Source organism: Ictalurus punctatus, chromosome 21, assembly GCF_001660625.3.
Source record: "Ictalurus punctatus breed USDA103 chromosome 21, Coco_2.0, whole genome shotgun sequence".
Taxonomy (NCBI): Eukaryota; Metazoa; Chordata; class Actinopteri; order Siluriformes; family Ictaluridae; genus Ictalurus; species Ictalurus punctatus.
In genome coordinates this window covers 15705192-15731587 of record NC_030436.2, presented here as the reverse complement: position 1 = coordinate 15731587, position 26396 = coordinate 15705192, and the positions used below count along the sequence as shown (strand labels likewise).

Genomic DNA, 26396 nt, shown 5'->3' with positions numbered 1-26396 from the left:
GTGAGCGGCGCTGCGTGAAAGAATGCATCCAGAGCCACGGGTTGCACATCACTATCCAATCCCACTCTGCTAGTTTAGCGTCAGATCAGCGGTGCATGCCAACTCAAAGAGGCTGATCCGGGCTCGTGTTCGGATACTCGCTGAGGCCGTCATTGAACAGTAGGAGGATGCAGTAGGCCCTGCATCCTCCATCCATCATTAAGCAATACGGAGATTCAATGCCAGGCTGTGCGCTTTCGATTTCAGAATCAACAATTTCAGCTGAGCCTTCAGTTCATCTATAGAAGTACATTTTAACAATACGTACGTCCTTAAATAGTGTAAGGAGGAATAATTTAACATTCACTTTACATGAAGCATGTTTATAATGTTTTATAATGATAATTAATCTTAGAAGTCATTATTAGTTATACACATTATAATGAATAGTAATAGTTACCAAGGAACTACTTTTTTATAACTACATTTTTCGAGCTTTATGAAAAGTTATTAAAATGTATAAAAATGCTCAAAAGGAACCATTACCAACTTACAAAGAATTTCAAGCACAGTCGTTCATAGAAAATTCTGACCGCCTCTCTAGAGGAAGCCTTTTTTTTTCCCTCATATACCATTCCAGACTTTTGTGCAGTTAGAAAGAACAGACTGGAAACAGCAACTGTGTGCTGGATGTTTTAAAAAAGGCAAGGCTGATGGATTGTGTGTATACAATAATTACAAGGCTAAAATGATGGAGAAGCACTGCTGCAATGAACCAACTCAGCTCTTTAAACTAATGACGTGAGTGAAATTTTCATAGAAAAGGGATATAGGAAGGCCGTGAGGCCTTTATCTCCTGAATAAAGCCCAGCCGGAGACTGAGTCAAGGCCGGGCTGCGTCAACAGAGCTGCAGTCATGCGGATCTTTTGTCAACATGATCGATTTCTGTATCTCCCCTGAAAGTTGTTTTGATCCTATGTGAGCCACAGAGAAGCGAACGTGTGCTGATAAAAAAGAGAGGGATGAAGAGAGACAGCCATCTGCACAGACACAACACGAATCAAATCAAAGTCACATGGATTCACCATGGCATCCTCAGAGGAGGACGAAGACAGGATGGATATGGATGGATAGATAGCATGTGCAACAATGACAGCAAAGAGCAAAGTATCTCAAAAATGTACCAAAAATGAAAACAAAAAATGGGGAAGACTTGTTTTCTTTTTCTTTTTTTCCCTGACAGATTTTAGACACTTTTGAAGATTAATGCATCATCATTTGTGGCTTAATCCAACTCTATTTCAAAGATACATATGAAAATAAACCACATTATTTGAACTTGCTGTCATAAACAGTAACAAGTTTACACCTTTTCAGGTGCCCAGTACATATCAATTAGTATGCATGAATGAATTAATATGCATATGCAATGCATAAAATCGTGCGGATACAGAGCTTCAGGTAATGTTCACATGAAACATCAGAATGAGGGAAAAAATGTGATCTCAGTGACTTTGACCGTGGCATGGTTGTTGGTGCCAGGCGGGCTGGTTTGAGTGTTTTAGAAACTGCTGATCTACTGGGATTTTCACGAGCGAGTTTTTAGAGTTTGCACAGAGTGGTGCGTGGGGGAAACAAAAACATCTAGTGATCGGCAGTTTGGGTGTAGAAATGCCTCGTTGATGAGACTGTCATGTAAATACCAGAGAAGGAATAGAGACTATGATTCCCATCAGCCACTGCACCTCACCTGATCACGTCACATGATTGTCCGCACCTGATTTACATTTGGGGTTAATGATCACTTGTATATAAGTCATGTTTTGCACTGCACTCATTGTCTTGCATTTGTCTTACGTTATCGTTGTTATGTTGTCTAGTTTCTTAGTCCACGTTATTTCTCTCTGCCTATAGTTCATACTTCATGTTTTATGTATTTAGTTTATTGTGATAGAATTTGTGTTTTGTTTGATTAAATTCATATCTGCACTTGCATCCGCTTTTTCCTCCATTACCTGACAGATTGCAAGACCTACAATGGATGCATCAGATTTTTTTTCCACCCAGGAGGACATTTTGGTGTACCTGATGTTGGAACCAGAGGGGAGGGGATCTTGGGTCAAGGCCACAGAAGCATGGCTGAAGCCATGCGCAAGATCTTTCTCCACCCTCCCTCCCCTACTGCGGACTTTGGCTGAGAGCTCCGCTTTACCTCCCTGTTCTGCCTTGGATGTCACTACGCCAGGTTCCTCTTCAGACTTAGCTTCGCCTTCCTACTCCGCTGAGGACATCACTCCCCCTCTGGCCTTGTGGAGAACTTCACTTTCCCTTCTGATCTCGCAGAGGACATTGCCCGCCCCTCTAGCTTCATGGTAAACGTCGGTCCCCCCTCGGGCTCCGCCTTGAGCTTCGTTCCCCCACTGCTGGCTGTGCGGTAGCCGTTGCTCTACACCCAAGCCAGGCCGGGGATATCGTGTCATCTCTCTGTGGGACATCTTTTCTGGGTGTCCAAAATTCCCTCATGAACTTATTTTGTGCTTTAGGAGCCGTGCGTAAAGTGGGGGATGGGGGTTTATCTGTCATTTAAATACCAGAATGTGTCAGACAGCTGAAGATTGGAAAAGGATCAATAATTTGATATATGTTGTTATATACATAACACCAATTGCTTGTGTAGAAGAGCACAACGGGTTCCACTTCCAAAGAATGATGCACTTTTAAGAGGTCGACCGATACCCGATTTTACCGATACCGATAACTACGTTGGGCAGTACCTGCCGATAACCGATTAATCAACTGAGATGTTTTCATTCAGTATGAATTTTAAAAACATAACACTCAAAGTAAAATACTGCTGAACTTTATTACAGAAACAATCTGTACTGGCTGTACCATGAAAATGTACTGTACTTTTTTTTTAAAAAACGAAATAAACATTCATATATATTCACTATTAATAAATATTAAAGTAACGAAAAGATACATATCCAAACTGAATCAAAGAACACTTCAAATAACGCAACAAAATTTGTCAGCGAGAGTTTTTATTTCCGCTCTAGAGGCCGCTCTCGTACTGTATAATGACAGCGGACCCTTCTCAGCTGCTCCCGTCACGGACGCAACCGGGAAAAACGATCAGTGTGGATTTTTGCTGATAAACGATAGTTCCATCAATTGGTCGACCTCTAGTACTTTTTATCCATTTTTAGTTATGTTTAACGTTGTGGGATGTCTGCGAAACAAAGTTAGTCCCCGTTATCACTTACGATATAGCAGCTATAAAACAGTCATTCCCTCACCAGCCTCTGAATACAACAATGCATCACTGATCAATATTCAATACACATCACAGTCTGCACACATGACTGTTCCCCCCATTTTGTGTACTGTCGAAATGAGATAATTAGAAAATGAACTAATGTTAATTAAAGTTAAGAAGGGAATCATAAACCTAATTAAAACATTAACCAAGCAATTAAAAACAGAATCAGCCGCCGAACATGGTATAGTTTGTGGAATTAAAACTGCTTCCTCCAGACGTTGGCAATGACTTTAATTCCCATCCCTGTGCACAAAAGTGCAAATGAAGCCATTAGCAAAGCCTCCTAAACCCACGTATCATGAGAGCAAATGGGAGAAGCCGAGAGCAACAGAGCTTTACCCTCATCCTTTAAAAAAGCAGACAGCCCAGAAGACAGTGGTGCTGTATAATGATTGCTTTCACTGCTGTCCCTTTGCTGAGGACAAATCCACAGATGTCTGGGAGATGTCAGCCCAAGAGACAGTGGTGCTGTTTAATGACTGCTTTCACTGCTGTCCCTTTGCTGAGGACAACAGACAAATCCACAAATGTCTGTGATGCTTCAGCTTCACAGTCGTAAAAGAATGATTTTCTCCTTTAATCACTTTTAGGGACCTTAAAATGCTATAACTTTTCTTTTTTTTTTACAGCTTAAATAGGTTACAGAGCTATATATAGTAGAAACCTTCACCAAATGAAGGCGTTTCCCAGACCGCCACATTTTTGCAATCATGCAGGACTAAAACGTTTTCTTGATTAGAGAGATCAGGAAAGAATGAACAGGCTGGTTTGAGCTGACAGAAAGGCGGTGGTAACTCGAATAACCACTCTTTGCAAGCGTGGTGAGCAGAAGAGCATCTCAGGCACACCATGTAGAACGTTAAGGCAGTAGACCATGTTGAGTTCCACTCCTGTCAGCCAAGAACAGGAATCTGAGACAGTTGATTGTTTCCAAATATATTCATTCATTCATCTTCAGTAACCGCTATATCCTGGTCACTGTGTATCCGGAGCACACAAATAAATCTCACATTTTTGGTCTCTCTATTCTACTTGGGTTTTAGAACTCACAAACCTCATTAGAGATGAGACACAGATCCTAGAAAATCTCATTCCCATAAATAACATTCTCAGCAACTCAGAATGTTCAGCCAATCAGAATGTTCAACAAATCCACACTTTTCCTGACACCCCCCCCCCCCCCCCCCCCCCCACACCATGCTTATAAAGAGTATTATTTAATCATTTGTCAAAAGTTTTGTTGTTTTGTCTGAATCTGTCATGTCACTCAGGCAGAGAGCCAATGATGTGTGTAGCCACAGTTGTAGGTGCGCTATGGGTGGTCCACACACACACACACACACACACACACACACACACACACACACACACACACACACACACACACACACACACACCCAAAGGAATGCTATTACAAATGGACACAGCACCAATGCCAGGAAAGCATGTACAAAGAGAATTTGTGATTTTATATATATATATATTTCCTTTATAATAAGTCTTTATTAATTTAATAATAACACCTAGATGCTCACAAACCACTGAAAGACAAGCTTCTTTCCTTTTGTTGTGCTCATCTCCTGCTTTAATGAGACATTTATTTTACATTTATGGCAGGAATCTCCAGCGTAACAGTCCGTACGTTTGTAGTTTCTCCCTAACATGAGAAGTTGTTTTTTTTTTGGTCTTAGAGAGGAAAACAGAGGCTGGTAAAGGGAATGACTGTGTATATATGTTATTACAGGAACTAATCTGACTTCCAGATGTTCCATAACATTAAACTTAACTATAAACGGATAAAAAGTGTGATGTGTCGTTCGTTAAGAAGTTAAACATCGTCATTGTTGGCAAATTGCTGTTGCATTCGAGGAAAAATATACTTCGGCACGTGAGGTTCCAGCAGTACTGTCACGATTTCCCCTTGAGCTAGCGCTGTAGCTTGCCGTGTGCTCAGAAACCCGAAGCGCGAGCTCGATGCACGAGCTCAAAGCGAGCGCACGCTTTTGGGCTTTCAGTGACACTGACTTTGTTTACCTTCGACGCGTGCATTTGTTATGGTTTATGTCCGGTCTCCGCCCCTGTATTATCACTGATTGTTTCCCGTATGCGTCATCATTAGTCTCAACTGTTTTGTGTTTCACCCCTGATTATGTTTAGTACTTAAACCCCTCGTGTCTCTGTGTACCTTGCGAAGTATTACGTGATATAGTTTCCGTATAATAAGCATTTGTTTCTCGGTTTAAGTGGTTTTGTTTTGATCTTGTTCTCGCCCTCATTCCCGATTCCGGTTTTGCCTAGTTAATGCCTGTTTGCCAATCGCCTGACCCATTGCCTGTTTTTTTGACCACGTTATTGTCTCATGATTTGGATTTGTATGCTCTCTTTAATAAAAGCTCTTATCTGCACTTGCATCCATCCTAACCTCCATTACGTTAAATTACGTGACAGGTACCAGTAGCATTGCTTCACATAGGACAGCACCTGGCCTTGATTGTTTTGCTATAAGAGTTTAACAGTCCCAAGTTTCCCAAGTCTTTTATTCCTTACATAACTAAGCTATTACATTTGTTGGATAACAAGCTAACCCACAACTGTACACATTTAAGTTCTTTAACGCCACATAACCTCAATAACCTTGAGCACTTGCCTACATGCTAATAAATGTTACTACAGTACGTAAATACAGTATTTCTATGTGAAGCCAGTAAACAGAGTGTGTGTGTGGGAGCTTTAATCAGAATGGAAATTGCCAATACACTACTTCATGTAAGGTCACCAGAAAAGTCTCTGTGAAATAAACTTTACCGCTCCAAGCTAAAACTTGCCATATTAGACATCAGCTAGTATGGTCAACATCCTCATTAAACCTGGTGCCAACACGTTCCACCCCCACACACATTGCAGCTGCAGCAGAATGATGCATTAACTAGATCCAAGTCCTTGCACGAGGCCCTAAATCACTTATATTCGATCATATTCAGAGATAATGAACTTTTAGCTCCTTCAGCCTGGTCCACATCACTGTAATTACCAGCAGTCACGCTCACACACTTAGTAAAGTCATATGGATATTCAGCACACCTCCATGAATCCCCAATCGCTCATGAGTCCTGTATGAAAACGTACATAAAGCAGCGCTGATTTCACTGAATCGAATTACGTTAGGAAGTGGTGTGAAAGCTTCAGCTGGACATTTAATTTAGCACTAGCACTGCAGGTAACGTGTGGATTTAGCAGGAAAAGAGCGCGATTTGATTCAATCTGCCGCACAAGATCTCGCTTGAGGTCTAGAATTGTAATCACGCAGCACATTGCTACAATTATAACTGAATTCCAGCTTTACGTGGGTGTTTAGCCTTCAGATAGCATGAGATGAATCTTTCTGCTGTGTGATAGTGAGGCAGTTCATGTTCTGTGTTCCTCATTATAATTATTACCTTTCAGAGTTCGGGGTTAAGGGGACACTGTGTGTGTGTTGCATGAATGCAAAATTCAGGCGCATATATATATATATATATATATATATATGGCTTCAAGAAAAATATCAGACAGTTAGTCTGTTGGCTTTTTCAATCACTCTGCAGTATTGTTCCAGTCGTAGTGGATGTAGCTCTTATTCCCAGGAGCAAGGCAGGAGACAAGGTGAAATGAGTGTGGAAGGAGGATCAAATAGGTGTCAAACAAGCAGAAACTAACATTCTGATCTTATCTGACACTCATCACTCCTTCCAGCATTTCTCCTTCTCTATAGACCGCTCTCCATCCTCTGTGTTTTTGGTTCGCCCTTAGACAATGCTTTCTCCATCTGCGGCATCACCCTCCTATTCATCCGACAAGCATCCGCTGTATTCACCGAAATGAAAAGCCGGCTGATTTTGGCTCAGCACACTGTGCTCTCCAGCTCATCTCTGAGCTAATGGACTATTCGGTGCAGTGGGGGAGAGTGGTGGTGCAGATTGATTGGTAGCAGGCAGTAAATTATGAATTTGCTTCTTTCATTTGGGGAGGGTTTTGTGTGTGTGCGTGTGTGTGTGTACACTGGGTGGGCTTTTATTGAAACTCTTTTTCAGAGGTAATTGGAGATAAACAAAGTGCAAACAATGATAAATGTATGTCGCACCATTTATTAGATTAGCCGACAGAGCTGTGCGTTTTCTCTCCCCACTCTATCCGATTAGGGAGAAGACACAAATGCATGCGTGCCTTATAGCAGGGAGCGCAGTGCTTCATTGTCCTGATGAAAAGAAGTAATTACACTCCAAAGGTTAATTGCTTAATTGGGCTGCAGTGAAGTTCACTACATGAAGTTCTTGCTGGAGAAAAAAAAATTAAAAATAAATAAATAAATGCTTAGAGACATGTGGGCCAATATATGAGCTCCAAAAAGGTGGTTATTTATTTATTTACATTCATTTTACTTTATGTATTTGTTTGCTTGTCTGCCTGTCTGTCTGTCGGTTAATTATTTTTCCCGTCTTATGAGTTGTTTGGGCCAATATATGAGCTGCGATTCCATTTCTTAAGTATTTATTTTTATTTTTATTACTTCATTCATTCATTAGCCTGCTTGTTTATTATTTTCCGTCCACATCCATCCGTCCATCCATCCATACCTTCCTTATGGTATCTTGGATATATGTTGGTTTCTGCTCTGGGATGTTATAGATTAGTGTCTCTTTTATGGAAATATTTTCTTCTCTCGGTAAAACCAGGACAATTAGTGATAGCTGTGATGATAATGTGATATATATATATATATATATATATATATATATATATATATATATATATATATATATATATTTAAAATACATTTTACAACTGGAAAACTTTGGAAGCTAGTAGAGTACATAACCATTGAGTCTGTTATAGGGGCAGTGTAAAAGATGAATAAGAAAGGAAACTAGACAAAACATGCTAGGGCGATCAACATTTCTGTCAGTTAAATTAGTAACTTAGCAACTTAGCACTGAATGGGTTGTACCACTTTGAAAATCACCACCATTGTGTCATAAACTGATTTGAACACACCAATAGACTCATTATTTATATGCAGTATATCGCTATGTATGTTGCCTCTTTTTGTTAAAATACACAAGTTAACTACAGTCATTTTTTTTATTTATTATTATGACCAAACAGAACTCAACTTAAAATCACTGCTTAAATAATAAATGCTTGAATTTGTTAGCAGTGTTGTGTGCTATGTTGGCCTCTTTACTGAAAAACTGTCGACAAGAAAAAAAAAGTCTTAGAACCTGCTACGAGTAAATACCCACAGTGGGAGGTCTGTTAAGCCCAGACATCTTAAATGGCAAAGGTGGGAATGAGGTTATCAGAACAGTTCTACAACTGACTTCATGGTCCTTTCACGCTCACGAGCCTTGTCATTGTGTGTATGTAGGAGAAGATTGCTGTAATCCCTGTGTGTAATCTGGAAAAATGGGCATGAGGGAGTAGGTGAGGATGAGGACTGCCTACTGAAGGCTCATCCTAGCCGGAAAGGCTGAAGGACAGATAATACAGAATTCAGCTTTCAAAGCTTTCATATATACAGATAAGCTCCAAGCTGCCGCATAAAATACGTTTTTTTTTAGTTGTGAGTGCGATGTTTTTGGGTACTTGTTCATACCAAAATTAGTAACCTCCTTACGGTAGTTTTAATCAATCAGGGGGGCCATGGAACATGTTACTGAGTTCTGTTCATGTTTCCCTGGTTTACACAGTCGCCATGAAAAGTGCGCAAAAGCGCGTGTTCATGCGCTTAAGCTACTAGATACGTTCTTCAGAATGTGAGCTAGAAGATTACATTAGTTACCTTGGATCGAATACAGTTGCAATGGACAAGAGCAGATTTTGTTTCACTTGGGAAAGGTGCATCTGTACAGCTGTAAGTAATGAAACTTTCACGATTTTCAGAATCCCTCATTTCCAAGAACCGATAGTGGTTGATTGTCAAGAACAGGATATTGGGTAACAGCTAGCATTTGCTGCAGCACTAGTTTCTGCTGTGTGCTGCTAGCAATGAACTCCTCATGCTCAGTTTTATGTTAAAGATGTTTTAACAGGTCTCATGTATTAGAGGAAGATGCTGTAGTCCTTTGTCGTTTCATGTTGTCTGTTCATTACGGTGACAACGCGCACAAGGCTTACATCATGTAGTATCATGTGGTACCGGATACTCGATGCATCTCTATTTTTCGTTGTGTTTCTGCAACTGTGTGATGTTTAAATGGGACCTAACTGCTCATAGAAAGAAATCTAGAGAGGCAAACCACTTAAATCCAACAACAATTCCAAAAAAGACATCAAGACCAATCACTGTTTGAACACCAGACTGATTAGACTCTGTGCCTCGTTTCAAAACCCATTACAGATCAGTCCTTCATGTCAAAGCTTCAATCTGAGCCCACTTTATACCCGAGAACTCTCCAGAGAAGAAACAGGAGCTTTCTGTGTATGGAGGCTCTCAAGAATGTTCTGTTGTAATGCTGAGCTTTCATCTCAACTATTCCACTACTTCAGAAGAATTTCTGAGACTGTCAACAGATATAAAACTTTTAGTAACCTTCTCAAAGTTTTAAGATTTAGTGACTCAAAAATACAAATATTTGATATGGTCAGAGCTGTCACTCACCCTGACGAGCATTTGTGGAAAGGGTCCTCTAGAGTTCTCGGGCACATTGATGGGAGGAATGACCCAGTCTCTCTTCTGACGGCGCAGCCCATTGGTGGAGGAGCCTCGTTGGTGTCGACGTGGGAACATGATGACTCTGGGATTGGAGTAGTGATTGTGGTGGGATCTTGAGTGGTAACCAGTTTCATCACCAATCTGTGAAAACAGAAACACACGGGACTACAATTTTAAAAAATCAGCAAAAAAAAAAAAAGGTTCAGGCTTATTTACATCCTTGTGTCATACTGTTGTTGAGAAGAGATGGGCAAGCAACACCACAACTTCCTTACTGTATAACAATGCATGGTGTAACGCAATGCAACTCCCTGCATCTGTTCAGTGTGCCAAATGTCCATATCTGCGAATTCTTGCGCTGATAGTTCCTCAAGCTCAGCTACATCAAGCTACAGGTTCATAATCGGTAGAGATGTCCAATCTTTAATCTTGCTCACATAGTTATTATTTTTGTTTGTACCCCTCATGATATTTTCCATATCCGCTTCAGCTTCATATCTGACTACTCACTCATGCCCACATGAAAGTAAAAAACACCCACTAGCGACTTTTTCGGTGCGTCCCACAGGATCCCAGTCCAGATGTCTAGCCTCTAGTCTTAACCAGATGTCCTGTGAACATTTTGTGCAAATGTTTTTTCTATATGTATGTGCACATAATATCTGTTTATTCCGAATAATGTATTCAGATTTGGTTACGTCCCTGCTGTATGAGTAGAGAATGATGGAATAGTCCTTCTAGACTGTTACTAACAAATGCACCATCCGATCACACCTACCCTTCAGTGTCTCAAGCTCTTGGAGAGCTGGGCTTCATCAATTTTTTGTGAAAAAAATTCCTGTTTCATCAAGATTCATTGCTGGGCAAATATATCTGAAGCATTTGTGTTCCAATGTGTAATGCCGCTGTACAAGAGAGACTGTATATTTTGACCTGTCTGACTAAATGTGAAGAAAAATCAAGATGACTGCAACAAGAAGAAAGACATCACCAACACAAATAAGAGGATCTTATGCTTGGCTTGTATGTTATCGCACTAGATTTAGATAACCACATCTTTCCTCCGACAAGTCACAAAACCCTGCATGTCTAATTTAGCTGCTCTTGTCAGTGTTAAGGCTACAAAACAATTCATGTTTGACATTTGTACACCTGTGTCCGAAAGAGGGATTATTAAGACAACCACAGGGTCTTCACTTAAAGGGCTTTTCAGGGTAATAAATCACAGCTGGGACCACATTAGAGCGCCCGTATGACAGAGCACTTCAACAGTGACGCACGCTATGGCCATGTACAAAACGGCATCTGACAGATCAAATGCCACCTCAGTAGTAAAACTGACAGGAAAACACTACGGACAGTGGTGAGAATGTTGTCACTGGTCCAAAGGCCAAGGAGAAGGTTAAGATGGCCAATCCGACTGATGAATGTTTCTGTCTTGTTTTAGAGGCTTTAACTCTGTTCATCTAGTTGGGTTGTTGCCTATACCCTCTGGTGCTCCTTCCATCCTTGACAAAATCATCTTTGTTAAATCTGCTGGTGGACTTTTCAATAGCAATCTCAACCACACTTTACCTGCCTGTCTCTTGTTCATTTGTTTGTTTCTCAGTTCAAATTGAACATCTGAGTAGTTTCATTGGAATCGAAATGAGAAGGTTACCATTGATAAAAGTACTATTCTCAGGTTTTAAATACCTTAGAATCAGTTGACATCTAACTATAATAATTAATAATAAATACGTCTGCTCAGGAAAAAAGGTTAACATCAATAACACTTAAGGGTTCACTGGTTGCTCCATTGGGGGAACACTTAAAGGTGCAGTGTGTTTGACAACAGACTAGACAGGCTTTCAGGTAGGACATTTTAGGCCACAAACAGACCAATGAGTGGCTTGTTTCCTGTTTATTTTCCGGTTTGCTCTCTATTTAAGGACACATGTCAGTCAGGAAGTGCAAAGTCTTGCCATTCATTCGAGTTGTGTAAGACTTGAACGTGGTTTCTCTGATTGTTTATTCTGTGTTTAGTCACTTTACTACAATGTGTTAGACTATTCTTCGGATTATGCTTTTGATTTGACAATTGGTACCAATACTGTCTTTGACCATTTACTGCCTAAGGACTATGATTTAAGATTGTAAGTCAATAAACTCTGTACATGGATCCTGACTCTTTAGTTGAGCTTAGTACATTACAACAGTAGGCAAATTAAGCCTAAGGGTCAATGAAGTAGGGTCAGCCTATCAAGGACAGGGTTTGTCAGTATGAAAGACTGACCATATGTGAGCCAACATATTGTATTGTCTTCCTTCTCATTTGTTTTAGTGCTTTTTATGGTGTGACTAAAGAAGCTGGAAACTGGTATGCGAGAGTGTATAGGTAGATCTGTGAAAGTGTGGAAGTGAAACAAGAAGAGGAAGGATAATGATGGATTGGCCATCAAGAGAACTGGGACAATTCCCAGTGGGCTGCAATATATGGGAGAGAGGAAGCTACACAGAGAATGTAAGTTAACCATTCACACGAATACTGCCTGGGAATGGCAAATTGTGAAGACTTAACTAGTTTGAGATATAGAGCAAAGGGAGGTAGGACTGAAACGCTATGGCACTGTGTTCTTTCATTCATCCTTAGTAACTGCCTGGTCAGGGTCCAATACTTTCAATTATGCTACTCGTCTCTTTATATTTTGAGAAACAGAACCAACTATTGTCGTATCTAAAATGACTAGGTTGCTGAATTTCCTCTAGTTAGTCAATACAATCATGGGGAGGGTAACAAACAAAAATAACTGCACATGCACATTTCAAATTAAGACCAATTATGACCTCGGGTGATGTAGCTGAGGTTGAGGAGCCAGAATTCACAAACCATGCTGACAATGCATTTCTACCGCTGAGGTTCCAGAGGCATAATATTAACTTTCAAATTTAATTTAAAAACAAACGAAAATTCTACTGTAGGTCACACCCACATTGGATTTAAATCTGAATTCAGATATGGATACTTGGAGCACTATAATGATGCAATACAATATAGAGGCAACATTAACAACTAGCTACTCAAAATACTAGCCAGCAAACTGTCATGTCTTCAACCGAGCTTGAAACGCAGCTTTTTCAACATGTTTATACTTGTTCATTTCAAAAATAATGTTAATTTGTGTCTGCTACTGAAGAGAGACAACAACAACTCTTCTCAATTGATCTCAGCATAGAAAACACCATCCATTTAAAAGGTACAAGGTATCTTGTACAGCATCGAATTTGCAACATGTTTTGCAATAGGATTTCTCACCCTGTGTAAAAGTGCCCTATAAAAGTACTGTGTATTGTATTGTAGGTTTGTAGCAATCATGGTTTCCATAAGGAAGCAATTGCTTCACAATTTATGTCAAATTACATGGTGTGACCTTAGTGATGCAGCCGTCCACTCTGCAAAAAGTGACAGTGATGCTTCAGTGCCGCTGTGTGTGCAAAGCCAAAGCCCAATGTGTTCCAACACTGATAAAATTCTTATCTCTCTCCACCCAGATCTGTTCATTAACACTGAACATTCGTCCTTTCCATCTCTCTCTCTCTCTCTCTCTCTCTCTCTCACACACACTCTCTCTCTCTCTCTCTCGCTCATTCACTTTCTATTCTTCCTTTCCACCTTGTCTCAACTGAAATACAGGGACATTACAGTTACATTTATGTAGCACTTTTCTAGACACTCAAAGCACTTTACATGGGGGGGATGGGGGCGTTGGGGGATGATGCGACGGCAGCCATATTGTGCCAGAACGCCCACCACACACCAGCTATTAGTGGAGAGGAGAGAGTGGTGTAGCCAATTCAGAGATGGGGATTATTAGGGGGCCATGATAGAGAAGGGCTAATGGGGGAATTTCTCCTTATTTACGATAAGTGTCCTGGGATTTTTAATGACCACAGAGAGTCAGGACCTTGGTTTAATGTCTCATCGGAGAGACGGAACAAATCTAATAATATGCCATATTTATCCAATCAGATCTCATTGTAATCTCTCTTGTGCAATGCAAGAAGTCATTGCCAGAAAGTACGCTTGAGAACGAATTCATGTATCACATTGTAGCGAATGCCAAGACGCAGACTTAAAACAAGATTCCTAACAAGCAACTGTGACGATTACAAAAGGAGGGTGTGGAGAAATAAACCTGAACAGGCTCGATGCCTGATGGGCATTCAGGAGTCAGCGAGTGTGAAATGGCTGCATGGATTGCTCTGAGCTCCAGAAGAACCAACCCAGCCAGCTGGCACTCCGCTGGGGAGATGCCCGTTCGGGCGACTGTCGGCCCACAGCCATGCTGCAGACATCTGGAGGTTATTGTTCCACTGAGCAAAATTATTCCACATGCAGGAACTTTCCTGTTACAAAGCGTCATAAAAGTACCCATTCTGTATTAAACGGACCGCTCACATGTGGAACTGAAATATAACCAATTTTGTACATTTTACAGAATCTATATACATAGAATTCCTGTGATGTGAGCAGTGTATGTATACTTCAAAAATCGGTATATTGAGCTAAATTTAAATTTTCACTTCCGAGACATTTACTCCCTCACTAGAGACAATTCATTTATTATAAAGAAGATAAGTGACCCCCATTTATGATTTTATCATGAATAATAAATGGCAGCCCGTACAAATATGCAAATGATATCACACTAACTGCTCCCTTCTGCCTTTCAATCACACGTTAGCTGAAAGTCCCATCACACTGAAAGTGGGATATATTGGAGACAGATGAGAGTGTTGGGACGAACATGGGGCTTGAGTGCCTGATCCATTTTAGCTCAAAAGGGAACACAGTCATGTCCATGGGTACACGCCAATCCCACAGCATGACTGTTCCATATGCCCGAGGCCTTCTTCATCTCTGTGTTCTTCCAACAAAAGTCACATTGCTGTAGGAACAGCAAACCTGTAAGAATTATGGAACTATAGGCCTTAATGGAGTATCAGAATCTGAACATGTCAAGTTTAGGGCAAATACATTGTGTATAAATTATTGCCACCCTTCATAAAAAGGAGCAAACATCCACCCATCCATCTCCTTGCACAATCACACACACACACACACACACAATTTGAAAATGCCAACCAGCCTACAACGCATGTCTTTAGACTGTGGGAAGAAACCAGAGTATCTGGAGGAAACTCCAGAAGAACAGGGAGAACATGAAAACTCCACACACACAGGGCGGCAGTGGGAATCGAACCCTCGACCCTGGCAGTATGAGGCAAATATGATAATCTCTAATCCACTGTATATAACCACTAAACCAACATATAAAACATGTTCATTTGGACGTGTTGTAAGGTTGTGCATATTTTCTGTTGGCAAGTCTTAACCTTTTGGCACAGGCAAGTATGTTTTGGGTCCGGGTCAGGGTTGAGATAGAAAATACTATTAGTAAAAAGGTAATAGCTTCGTGTTAAACAAAAGATATGTAGTTTCTCCAACTCTTTGAGTCTTTGAAAGAGTTTGAAGGTTTGCAAAATTGTACGTGACGTTTATTTTACACAATTCGTTTTTCCCTGCCTTTATAAAGGCTGTCGATAGTTCCAAAGCTGGCTGTATAAAATCTTTATATGTGATAATACTACTGCCTTTCAAGTACTATATGCTATAATTTAGCTCTGAAATCCTGTTTGTAAATGTCATTGGCAATCTAAAGCACTTACAAATATGGTTCTTTCCAACAGAATGAATAACTTCGATCTGTTGTTTCAGTGATATACATGTGAATTTCAGCAGTGATTGTTATGTACAGTGTCACTTGTGGTTTAGTAAACTGCTTGAAAATGATTCTGTTCATTACAAAAACGGCCAACAACCAAAACAGCACAATACATTAAAAAAAAGAGAAAAGTTTCAGAAACCATGATTTCTACAGCAGAGACTGAGCATAAATGCAGGTCAGTGCAGTCAGAGATGAGTATATTGGGACAGATAAACTTAGAATTGTGTAAGCAGTGTTAGTAAAATGTTATAGGGTCTAAAGCATAAAAATGTCTGCTCTATTTCAGCTCCATCAGCCCAACCCAAAGCAAAAACTTTTCAGCTTTGTACCTACATGCAATATATTTTCATGGATAGCGTCACACAAACCTCATCATATATATATATATATATATATATATATATATATATATATATATATATATATATATATATATATATATATATCTCAGACATTGCAATTAAGAGTGGTTACTCCATAATTAATCACCACTTGGTATTGAGTTTATTAATAAGTCACTTAATAACTCTTCCTGTCAAAGCATTTAGTGTTCGAGATTTCCCACATGCACCATATTGTTAATTGTAGTGTTAGTGTAGAGATAGAAGATCTCCCAAAATAGTGCATACATACTATACACTTTTGGATCCTGAGATTCGTAGGCTGGTGTTTGCCACGTTTAACCCTTCTTTTTTTCCCTTCACAAAGCCGACATTTGGCTTCATCCAAATTTATTGGTTCACCTCTCTTGTTAGGCACGAATCCAAAATGATCCCAGATCGCCGATGTAACATTTGGTTTCCCAACAAGATCCATCGCAACAGAACCCGAAGTGAAAGAGCAGAATTCGCCTGACTGGATTTCGTCGCGCTCAAACAAACCTGCGCCAAACTAACAGACACCACCATATAAGGTTTGATTAAGATAACATAATTTGTGTATTAATATAAAATCTCCTGCTATGTGGTAGGCTATAAATACAAATTAACATAGTGACTGTTATTATTATTACACTTGTATACAAAACGTTGTACTTTGTACTTGTCATAGTGCCCACTCAAGCAGAAACCTTAACATGGCATGTGATGTGACACCACTGCAGGTGGCAAACTACCACCCCGGTGGTACGGTTGTCATGGCCACCATCACAGCCCTATTGCAAATAATGATAAGATCCTGTTAATCATCTTTTAATTAAAAAAAAAAAAAAGAGATAAACTTTCACAACCTGCACCTAGGATTAAAACCGAATGAAGTGTGTATAATTATATGATATAAATAATATGTATAATTTATACACACTCTATAAATTCACCATCCATGGAGTACATGAAAGAAGGCACTCGGTTCTTCATAAAAAACACTGAAAATAATGGGATTTTAGCAAGTAAAACTATCTCGAATATAATCAAATTTATTAATTATTTTAAGAAAAAAGCAATAATTATCTTCCAAAACAATATGGACAATGAATACTTGACATTTGAAATGAGAAATATTAGATTAAATTACTCACGTACAGTTGCAGAGGGCATGATCTCATACTTCTTAAATCAGGTGTGGATTCATTTTCTATAACATCATGGCTCTAATTGTTCTAATACGTCATCATTTCTGTAATAACAGATCATTCATAGGGCCTCCTACTAATCTAAGGCTAAAAATAAATGTGCTATTTCCTGTAAGGAGGTGTTTATTTAACATTCATTTAAGGAGTCTCTAGTGTCAGCATTTTGTAAAAGTAACGTTTCTGATGTGGGAAAGGCTTCAGGACAGAAGACCCTCTTTCTCGGCAACTTGACAAGCTGTGTTTTGAATCTTATTGCATGCGAGAGAGAGACATGAGAGAGGATGGTAAGGGAATGACTGTTTACAGCTGCTATACTGCGCTTGGCTGTGGTATAACTGGAATAACACTTCGGGCTGTGTTTATATGAAAATGTAACAGCCGTTTTTTTTGGTTTGAACAAAATGGTTACACAACTTTTCTGTTTTCTCATATCATTATTATTATGCCTTTAAAGAGACTTCATGATATAATGGATGACTCAGTCCTAATAGTTTCATTGTAGAGTTGCTAATACAGTGGCTGTTAGATTTTAGTCATCTCAGCTAATATGACTGATACAGGTGATATTTTATATGACTAATAAAGCTGAAATGGATATTTTCGATGGTGACATTGATATTCGGTTCATATAAACTAAAAAAATAAACAGTGTCTAAAGCATTAGGGAGAGCGTGAACAGGGCTGAAAAATTGTTGCGAGATAAGGCCGTCTTATTAACTATCTATCAAAAATTTTCTCTCTTGCTACTCAGAAGTTAACAAGTTTCTATACACTAGACTATTCAAGAGCCTATTCTCCTTTTTAGCACGTCGACTAGTCAAGTTCAGCCATAGTGACACTGAGCCAGTGTACTGTGAGCTATAAAGATTCCACACTGCACTCTAAATCAGGCCTCAGAGTGAATATCTAATCAGCAGATCGTATTAGCTAATATTATCATGAGACCAACAATTCATCCTAGAAAACAATTTGTGTTAGGGAGCGCTGCCTTATACACTGATTATCTTGCTCTAATCCCAAAGCCCATTTAGGACATTTGGTTGGGTGTGTGCTTAGGCATGTGTGTGTAGATGCCCTTCAGCAGTCTGGCATAGAAAGGCTTCTCTAAATGGCTGCACAGAAGGCAGGGACATGTGAGGGGTTAGGGACACGGCGAGAGGAGCACATGTCCTCCTCCCCGGAGAAACCTTAGTCCTTTCTTGCAGTTTGCCATTTCTGGGTCACTTTGGATGCAGGAACAGTCCCAGTGCCAATGGGAAGGGCGTTTGCATAAACCAGGTACACACCAACTCAGATGTGCGTTAGGGTTCAAAAGGAGAAAATACCATCACTAATGCAGCTGCGACCTATCATCATCATCAAGCAAGAGGAAAAATATTTGTGCCAGGACATAATGCAGAACTGACAACCAAGAGACCTTAAACGGTAACGTGACCATCACATATTGAACAGAGATCATCACCTTCGAGTCCAAAGCAACTCATTTGTCTGTAAATCCTGCTTTTAATCACCTCTGTGGATCGTGTTTCCTGTTCAATCTGGGACTTAGCATTTTGAAATGCATAAACATGCTACCTAGTCATGCTAGGTAAATGGTAGTCCTTTATCCTGAACACTTAAAGTAATAGCTGTACCTTAAATCACTAACACCGACTGTCTTCTTTCAGAAATGTTGAACATCTCCACACCAGAGAAACATCTACACATGTTTAGGGTTTAAATAATGTTTTTTAACATTTATTTATTTGTTTAAATCTGCTTATTGTGAAGCTTAAATGATGTAAACATCCTCCACATAGGTCCCTGAGTACAGACCTTGTTCCCATAGAAATATTACAGAAAGAACATATTAAAAGAAGTGCAATTAATATAAACTTATTTGACACTATTGTCAGAGCTGCTGTTATAGGAAATTAATCAACACCTTCTGATCGATCAGATTTCAACAGCGGCATGTTATAGATTGAGTTTAAGAACAGACAGTTTATAAGTTACATGTGACTACACAAATATTAGAGATTACGAAACCAACTACTTAAAAAATGATCTTCCTCACCTGGTTTATGAGGGGAGGAAGTGGGTGTCCGGCGATGGCCAGTTTAACCGTCGTCTCCCAAATCTGCGTGTCTTTGCTCCCCTGAGCCGTCACCATGAACTGGATAGGCTCGGACAGGTTCATCACGTCTTGCTCTACGTACAGAGATCCGTCCGGACGGACGCCGAATTTGGGGTCGCTGCTCTCGAAGCTGATCCGCTCGTTCAGATGACAAGCCTCGAACATCACTAAACAGGAGAAATAAATAGATGGATGATGATTGAATAAGAATGACTTATGATTATTTCACTGAGATGTAAAAAAAAAAAAAAGCAGACGGTCTTCTGAGTGATATAAAGCTGGAACGTTTGGTCTTTTTAAGATATGTTCAAGAAGACACATTCAAAACAGGGTATGACAGCTTTGCCTGTTTGGATGAAAAAACTTGCCAATGAGTCAGACTTTCTGAAGAAGAGAGAGAGAAAAAACAAGTTCCCTCTTAACAGCTTGAATCCAAACATAAATGAACTCATCTGTTAAAGAATTATTTATTGGCAATCTGTGTGTGTGTGTGTGTGTGTGTGTGTGTGTGTGTGTGTGTGTGTGTGTGTGTGTGTGTGTGTGTGTGTGTGTGAGAATGAGTGAGAGAAAGAGAGAGACAGAAAAAGAAAGTGATAGAGAGGGCAGACAGTGTGATCCTTCAGGGAAAGTTTTAGTCTTTAACACATTTATACATTCATAGACATGCAGACTCATTATATTAAGATACCTTTTAATTGTCCACTCCCTTCCTCACTCTTTCTCTCTCACTCACACACACACACACACACACACACACACACACACACACACACACACTCTCTCTCTCTTATTTTCTTCAGAAGGAGAAGAAAATATGAAGGACATTGAGGACTGTCTTAATAAGGGCATCAACATTTTTTAAAAAATCTATATGAAAACTCATGAGACAGAGATGCCTTACATAAAATATTTATTGCGAGTCCAGCGCTAGCTCCAGAAACCACAAAAAAAAAAAAAGGCCATGTTCTGATTCTGCACTTTGACTAGAAACTACACACTCCTCACACTTTTTGGTTTTGCAGCGTTCCTGAGTCTCATTCGGGTCGTACGGAGCATGAATCGTGTGTGTGTGACTGTGGGACAGTGAGATTCTTTTACTGTCATCAAGAGCAGATGGTCCCTTCATAAACACCTGAGGGAAAGTGTGAAAAAAAAATTGAGATGTTCCAGTTCTAATAACTTGCCTTTGTGTATAATTCTACCATCAGTTCACTAACGTTAGTCTAACGTGTTATTCCAAAACAAACCCAATAAAACGTTGAACATCCATAGAAGAAGCTCTACAATTAGAAGTTCCTTTCAGTCCAGCTTGGGCAGTAGGAAAATACCCAACTTAACAAGTTATAGAAGTATTTACAAAGGGGAAATTTGTGTGTGTTCAAGGTCGGGTTACGCGCCTGCTTAATAACGCCTAGAACGCCGCCTTTAAACACAAACACTGACTTTGAGCTCGAGAGAAAAATAAACAGGGATACAAAACGCAGACTCTGGAAAGAAATAGTGTTTTTCTTTGTTGTTAAATGTACATAAAACAAGAGACCATTTGAAACACTGATTAAAAAAGGACTGCTGTATGATGATATAGGAATGAGAAGATCGCAAGCGCTGAAATCTAATAGGAGTCTAGTTTATTGCTGAAGGATACTATATATGGTAAGATTGGAGTTGAAAATTATCAGATTAATTAGTGCATCTTATATAATAATTCAACAATATGGCTCCCAATATCCACCCTCATTATTCAGCAGCTTATAAAATAGCACTTGATACAGCACATTCTATTATTTTGCGTTTTATTTTATATATATATATATATATATATATATATATATATATATATATATATATATATATATATATATATAGTGTATATGTCATGCGCTCAACTTAATGCCACTGAATTAGTCAGGTGCTGTTTTTATTTATACAGTAAAAGCGGAAATTTATAAGCTTGTCCATACCCTATTGGAGCAGTGGTGCCTCACCAGTATTCTGGGTTACTGAACAGAAGGTTGGGGGTTCAAGCCCCAGGACCACGAAGCTGCCACTGTTGGGCCCTTGAGTAAGGCCCTAACCCTCTCTGATCCAGGTGTGCAGTATCATGGCTGACCCTGTGCTCTTACCCCAGCTTCCTGACAGGCTGGGATATGCAAAGAAAAGAATTTAACTGTGCTGTAATGCATGTGACAAATAAAGGCTTCTTCTTCTATCTACTGCTATTTATTCCTGGTTTATTCCAGTAATTTGGTACGTAGTCGCCATTATTTCTCATAGCACTTAGAATGCAGAAATCATCATAGTAAAGAACTTAAATGTTTAATTATTATTATTTTTTAAAATGATTTCTTAGCATAAATTTCAGCATGACCTACTATGGTTACGTCAAACTGTCAGACAGTGGTACGGGACGTAATATTGCTCCTGGCGTTTAAGATATCATTTAAGAAATATTTACGTAAGCCCAAGGTTAGAATTGAGATAAAAGCTCCTTTTTACAAACATACTCCTTTTTCTTATTGTATCATATAAAGATATTCAGTATGCAGCGTTCAGGTTTTGGTGTGCACGATATTCAAGAGCAATAGATATGCAGATTAACTATGATGTTTTTTTTTCAATACAAGGACTCAAACAATGCTAAATATCTTCTTGCTTGTAATGGTCTTTGTTTTGTCAAGCAAACAGCTAAACTTCATATAAATCCAAGCGCAAACATCTGTCATGGGAAAATCAGCACAGATAGTGAAAAGAAAGGTACACATTTCCATCAAACAATTGAAGGTAATCAGTGGTCCTGTAAATGAGGCAAATTGCTTTAATGGAACAGAGCTAATTACAGCCAATGAGGCTGCATCATTTTCCCAGAGGAGAGCTAAGGGGATCTGGCTGAATGCAGGAAAGTGTTTGCATGTGAAAAACACACAGTGTCACCCTGCCCTGGTCATTGCTGCTGTCCTAGCACTGCGTGTTGGCATGGGAACAGAAGGATGTGCCCTGTACTGAAGCATTTTATTCAGACCCACGTTTCTATCTGGCCACATAAACAAAACTTCTCTCTATGAAACATTGGTCTTACTGTATATAATTTTATTGTCTTGTGTATGTGAATTGTAATGGAAATATTGACGATTGTAATGGTACTAACATAAAATCGATACACATAACTGTTTAATAGTTTCCATTTTAATTCCTAAAATGGAAGAAAGAAAAAAAAAACCCTATCAGCAGGGTTTATGATATTTATTACATTAAGAAGTTCATTTCACATTTTACATGAAATTCAAGACTGGAATCATCAGATGATAAATGTTTAGGGGTGCTAAATGTGACATTAAAATATGTACGTAATATTTACAATTACATTATATTCAACTCATTTAGTCAATTTTTTTTTTTTTAAAGAAAATTCTATTAAAACTTTAAGCAAGTCTACAGAGAGTTTGTCCTCATCTCATAGGACATCAATAGAGTAGCTCCTTAGCAGCTAACCAGCAACTTTAAATGACATTAGCTATACTAATGAACATATGACACCTGTTAAACTTTCCTCAACATGTCTTTTACAATCATTTAACCCAACATGGGCAATCAAAAAGTTGAAAATTTTGGAAAACTTGCCAAACTGTTGTTATTTTTGACCCCTATGAATCAGGGGGTACACTTTAGTGTAGTCTGGGGTGAAGGACGTTTTGTATTTTCTTTTTTTTTTTTTTGGACACTCTGCCATGACGAACATAAACACTACAGTGACGCTGAACTACAGGGGTACACTGAACTGATCGATGAACTGAAGAGAGAGAGAGAGAGAGAGAGAGGTCAACAAAAAGAGAGACCCATCAGGATACGCTCTCTGTCACTCTTTCGCTCATCACTCAGGCTGCATCTGAAACCGCATACTTACCTACTATATAGCAGCCGAAATACATGTATATATTTCGCCTACTATATAGTAGGTAAGTATGCGGTTTCAGACGCAGCCTCGCTCTCTGCTCCTACTGGTCTCTCGCTCACTCTCAATAAAAATTCATTTCCAGGATATTATATAAAATTTGCGGCCGTCAGGGAGTCGCTATCGAGAGACCCCCGGAACTTCTTGGAGAGGTGGGGTGTCTGTTTATGTTGTTATATATTTTTTAATCTTTCTTTTCATGTTACACATGACACGGATTCGACTGTACTTGAAAAAATTACCGAGTCCAAAACGTCCGAGTCCGTGTCAAGTCCGAGTACAAATTTACCCGAGTGCGTGACAAATCCGAGCTCGTTCATAATTGGACTCGAGTCCGGACTTGAATCTGAGTCCGGGATCAAGTACCCCAACCAGTTGTGGGTCAAATTGTTATGGTACTCATGATAACACATTCACAAGTTACTGTTACCACACCAGAGTTGATTAGCGAAAAATTTCACGTCAGTGTGAAAACGCTGCCGCTGGAGACTCCTTCAAAAAAACAAAAACAAACAAACATGCGAATCTTCCATGCAAAATAAACTGCAAGCGTCAATAAATGAGCAATTAAATGTTGCTCTTTGGTAAATATGAGCATGTTTTTCATTGGTTATTACATTATGTGGAACATCTGCCACACAAGTTCCTGTGACTGAGCTAGAGAACAAATTACAGCCGGTACTACTGTCAGAGCTGTTCTAGAAAATGAATCAACACCTTCTAACCAATCAGATCTGAGACTTCAGCAACAGGTTGATATAAAGAAAGAACAATCTTAAACTGCATTTTACCACCCTTGCCTGGATCTGAGATTGAAACAGGCAAAAGCTTTATGGACATTTCAAAGTCTGACATGTTCTACTGGGGTGCTGTGAGAGCGGTGCCAACTAGAAAGAGGAAGAGAGACCATGGCAGAAAGAACACATCTGGCAGGTACTCCATTCACACTCAGCTGGATGTGCTTTTGACTCCTGAATTCTTTTCTCCCTCTTTCTCTCCAGCCGTGCTTCTACCCTCACCTGTGTGAGGAATTAAGGCAGAAGGAGGTTGCCAGTGATTTGTTTTCTCTGCAGGAGCTGAATGTCAGCGAACAGTTAGTTCAAAAACTCGCCCCGGTGTTATTTTTCCTCTACACTCAAAGAGCCTCTTTGCTCTTTCTGCAAATGGGGATGAAGAGCTGTTTGAGCCGAGCACACTTTAAAACTAAAAAAAAATATGTATAAAAATGATATCATTTTGTTCTTAGGCAAGCTCCTCAGGTATTCCGTGAATCTATTTACCAATGAGAAGAGAAACAAAAATGTTCTGGGTGGCAGGGTTTGTGCAGCAGACCGCATTGGTGCGTAATACAGTAGTTCCAGGATCTGGGGCTAGGTCCTGAAATCATGAGTTTTGCATATTCTCCTGATATCCACATCTGATTCTGCTGGATACTCCGGTTTACTCCCACATCCCAGAAAGAAGCTTTTAGGTGCATGACTACTCTAAATCACCGTCTGTAAGTGTGTGTATATGAAACGCTCTTTAATGAGTTAAATGTTATTTGTAGACTACAGGACTCAAGCCTGGTCTTGAGACATTGTCTGTATTGACTTGAAGTTCTATTAGTGTTGGGCACTGGTCTTGCTAAATAGGGTCTTGGTCTTGACTGAGAGCCTTTAAATAATAATATGGGCACAATGAACACATGAAGCCAATTAATTGAGGAATAGGCTTGGTCTAGAAAAGGATTTAATGGTCTGCTCTTGATTCTGACTCAGTCTAGCTGTCATTTAGTCTCAATTTTGACTTGATTTCGACTCGGTCTTGAATTGATCTCGGCTAGTCCTGGTCTTGGACTTCACAATGGCGGTCTTGCCTATAGCCCTAGTCATTGCTTCCTAAAAACTGGTTTTACTTCATACTATCTATGTAAAGAAAATGTTGCAGGGTTTTGCATTTAAAAATTTTGCGTTCTCTCATAATGTAGAAACCTTAACCAACCACAGAACGCTCCAGGAACCCTTTATATAAGAGCAAATGAATAGGCTGATGTTCTTGTTAGTGGACTCAGAATGTTGGGCCCTACGGTAGATGGGGAATTACAGACTTGTACAAACCCATGTCCATTTTGAATCAATGTTCCATTGTGTCTATGTGACTTTGCTTGTTACTGAGGGGCAGAATCAACAAGAACAGAAATACTAATCAGGAATCAGTAAAAGTGGGACTAAGTCAGGTTCTGTTGATAGATCCCAAGGTTAAATTTGTAGAAACTAGAGCTGCAACAACTAATCAATAAAATTGATAATAATCGATTATGAAAATCGTTGTCAACGAATCTCATTATCGATTAGTTGGTCTGCGCACGGCACATTTACTCATTACGTTACTTCTGATCAGAATACACACTTCCATTGGTGGATTTATTTTTAATTTATTTACAAATTAAATGATAATTTGCAAAAACCTATGAGTGGTAGACAAGTTCAAGTGTCGCACTGATGGATAAAATAAACAAAAGATAACTCAGAGAGTTAAATGTCACATCAACAATAAAATGTAATTATTTATGTATTAGCACGGAATTAAACTACAGTTCTAAATTAATAATATATATTATATTATTATGTGTGTGTATCTGTGTGTATTGGGTTCTTTTCAGTCTTATATAATTTAACAAACAGTTCTAGAATTGTTCAGCTTGACTTTCTGATCTATACCCTATTCAGAGCAGACAGAGCTCTCTTCAACCAGCTGACTAACACAGCTCAATGACAGAACTCAGCGAACCGTAACACACATAATGTTACACACACACTTGCCCCTCATGTACCGGCCATTCCGATACTTATGACAATGACCGTCATGCTCAGCAAAGCAGAGTTTGGTGACATGATGTTCTTCCTAGTTCACTGACGTGCTTAATCAGAGTATACACATGGAAATCTCATCCCATCATTGCATTACTTTTCTTCCCACTCATGGCTTAACATCTGACAATACCCTGATGGTTGCACA

The 26396-nt window shown here is 39.4% G+C and overlaps 1 protein-coding gene across 3 annotated transcripts in view; it reads right to left on the bottom strand.

Annotated features, from left to right (window-relative positions):
- The window catches only part of cdh4 (cadherin 4, type 1, R-cadherin (retinal)), a 429819-nt gene that overhangs the window by 61035 nt on the left and 342388 nt on the right, over window positions 1-26396 (bottom strand). For all 3 annotated transcript variants that reach the window (XM_017451081.3, XM_017451082.3, XM_017451085.3), the window contains 2 exons: window positions 19388-19614; window positions 9940-10134 (listed from right to left, as the gene is read on the bottom strand). In XM_017451081.3, the coding sequence (XP_017306570.1) occupies window positions 9940-10134; window positions 19388-19614 (422 nt within the window). The remainder of the gene's footprint in view (window positions 1-9939; window positions 10135-19387; window positions 19615-26396) is intronic.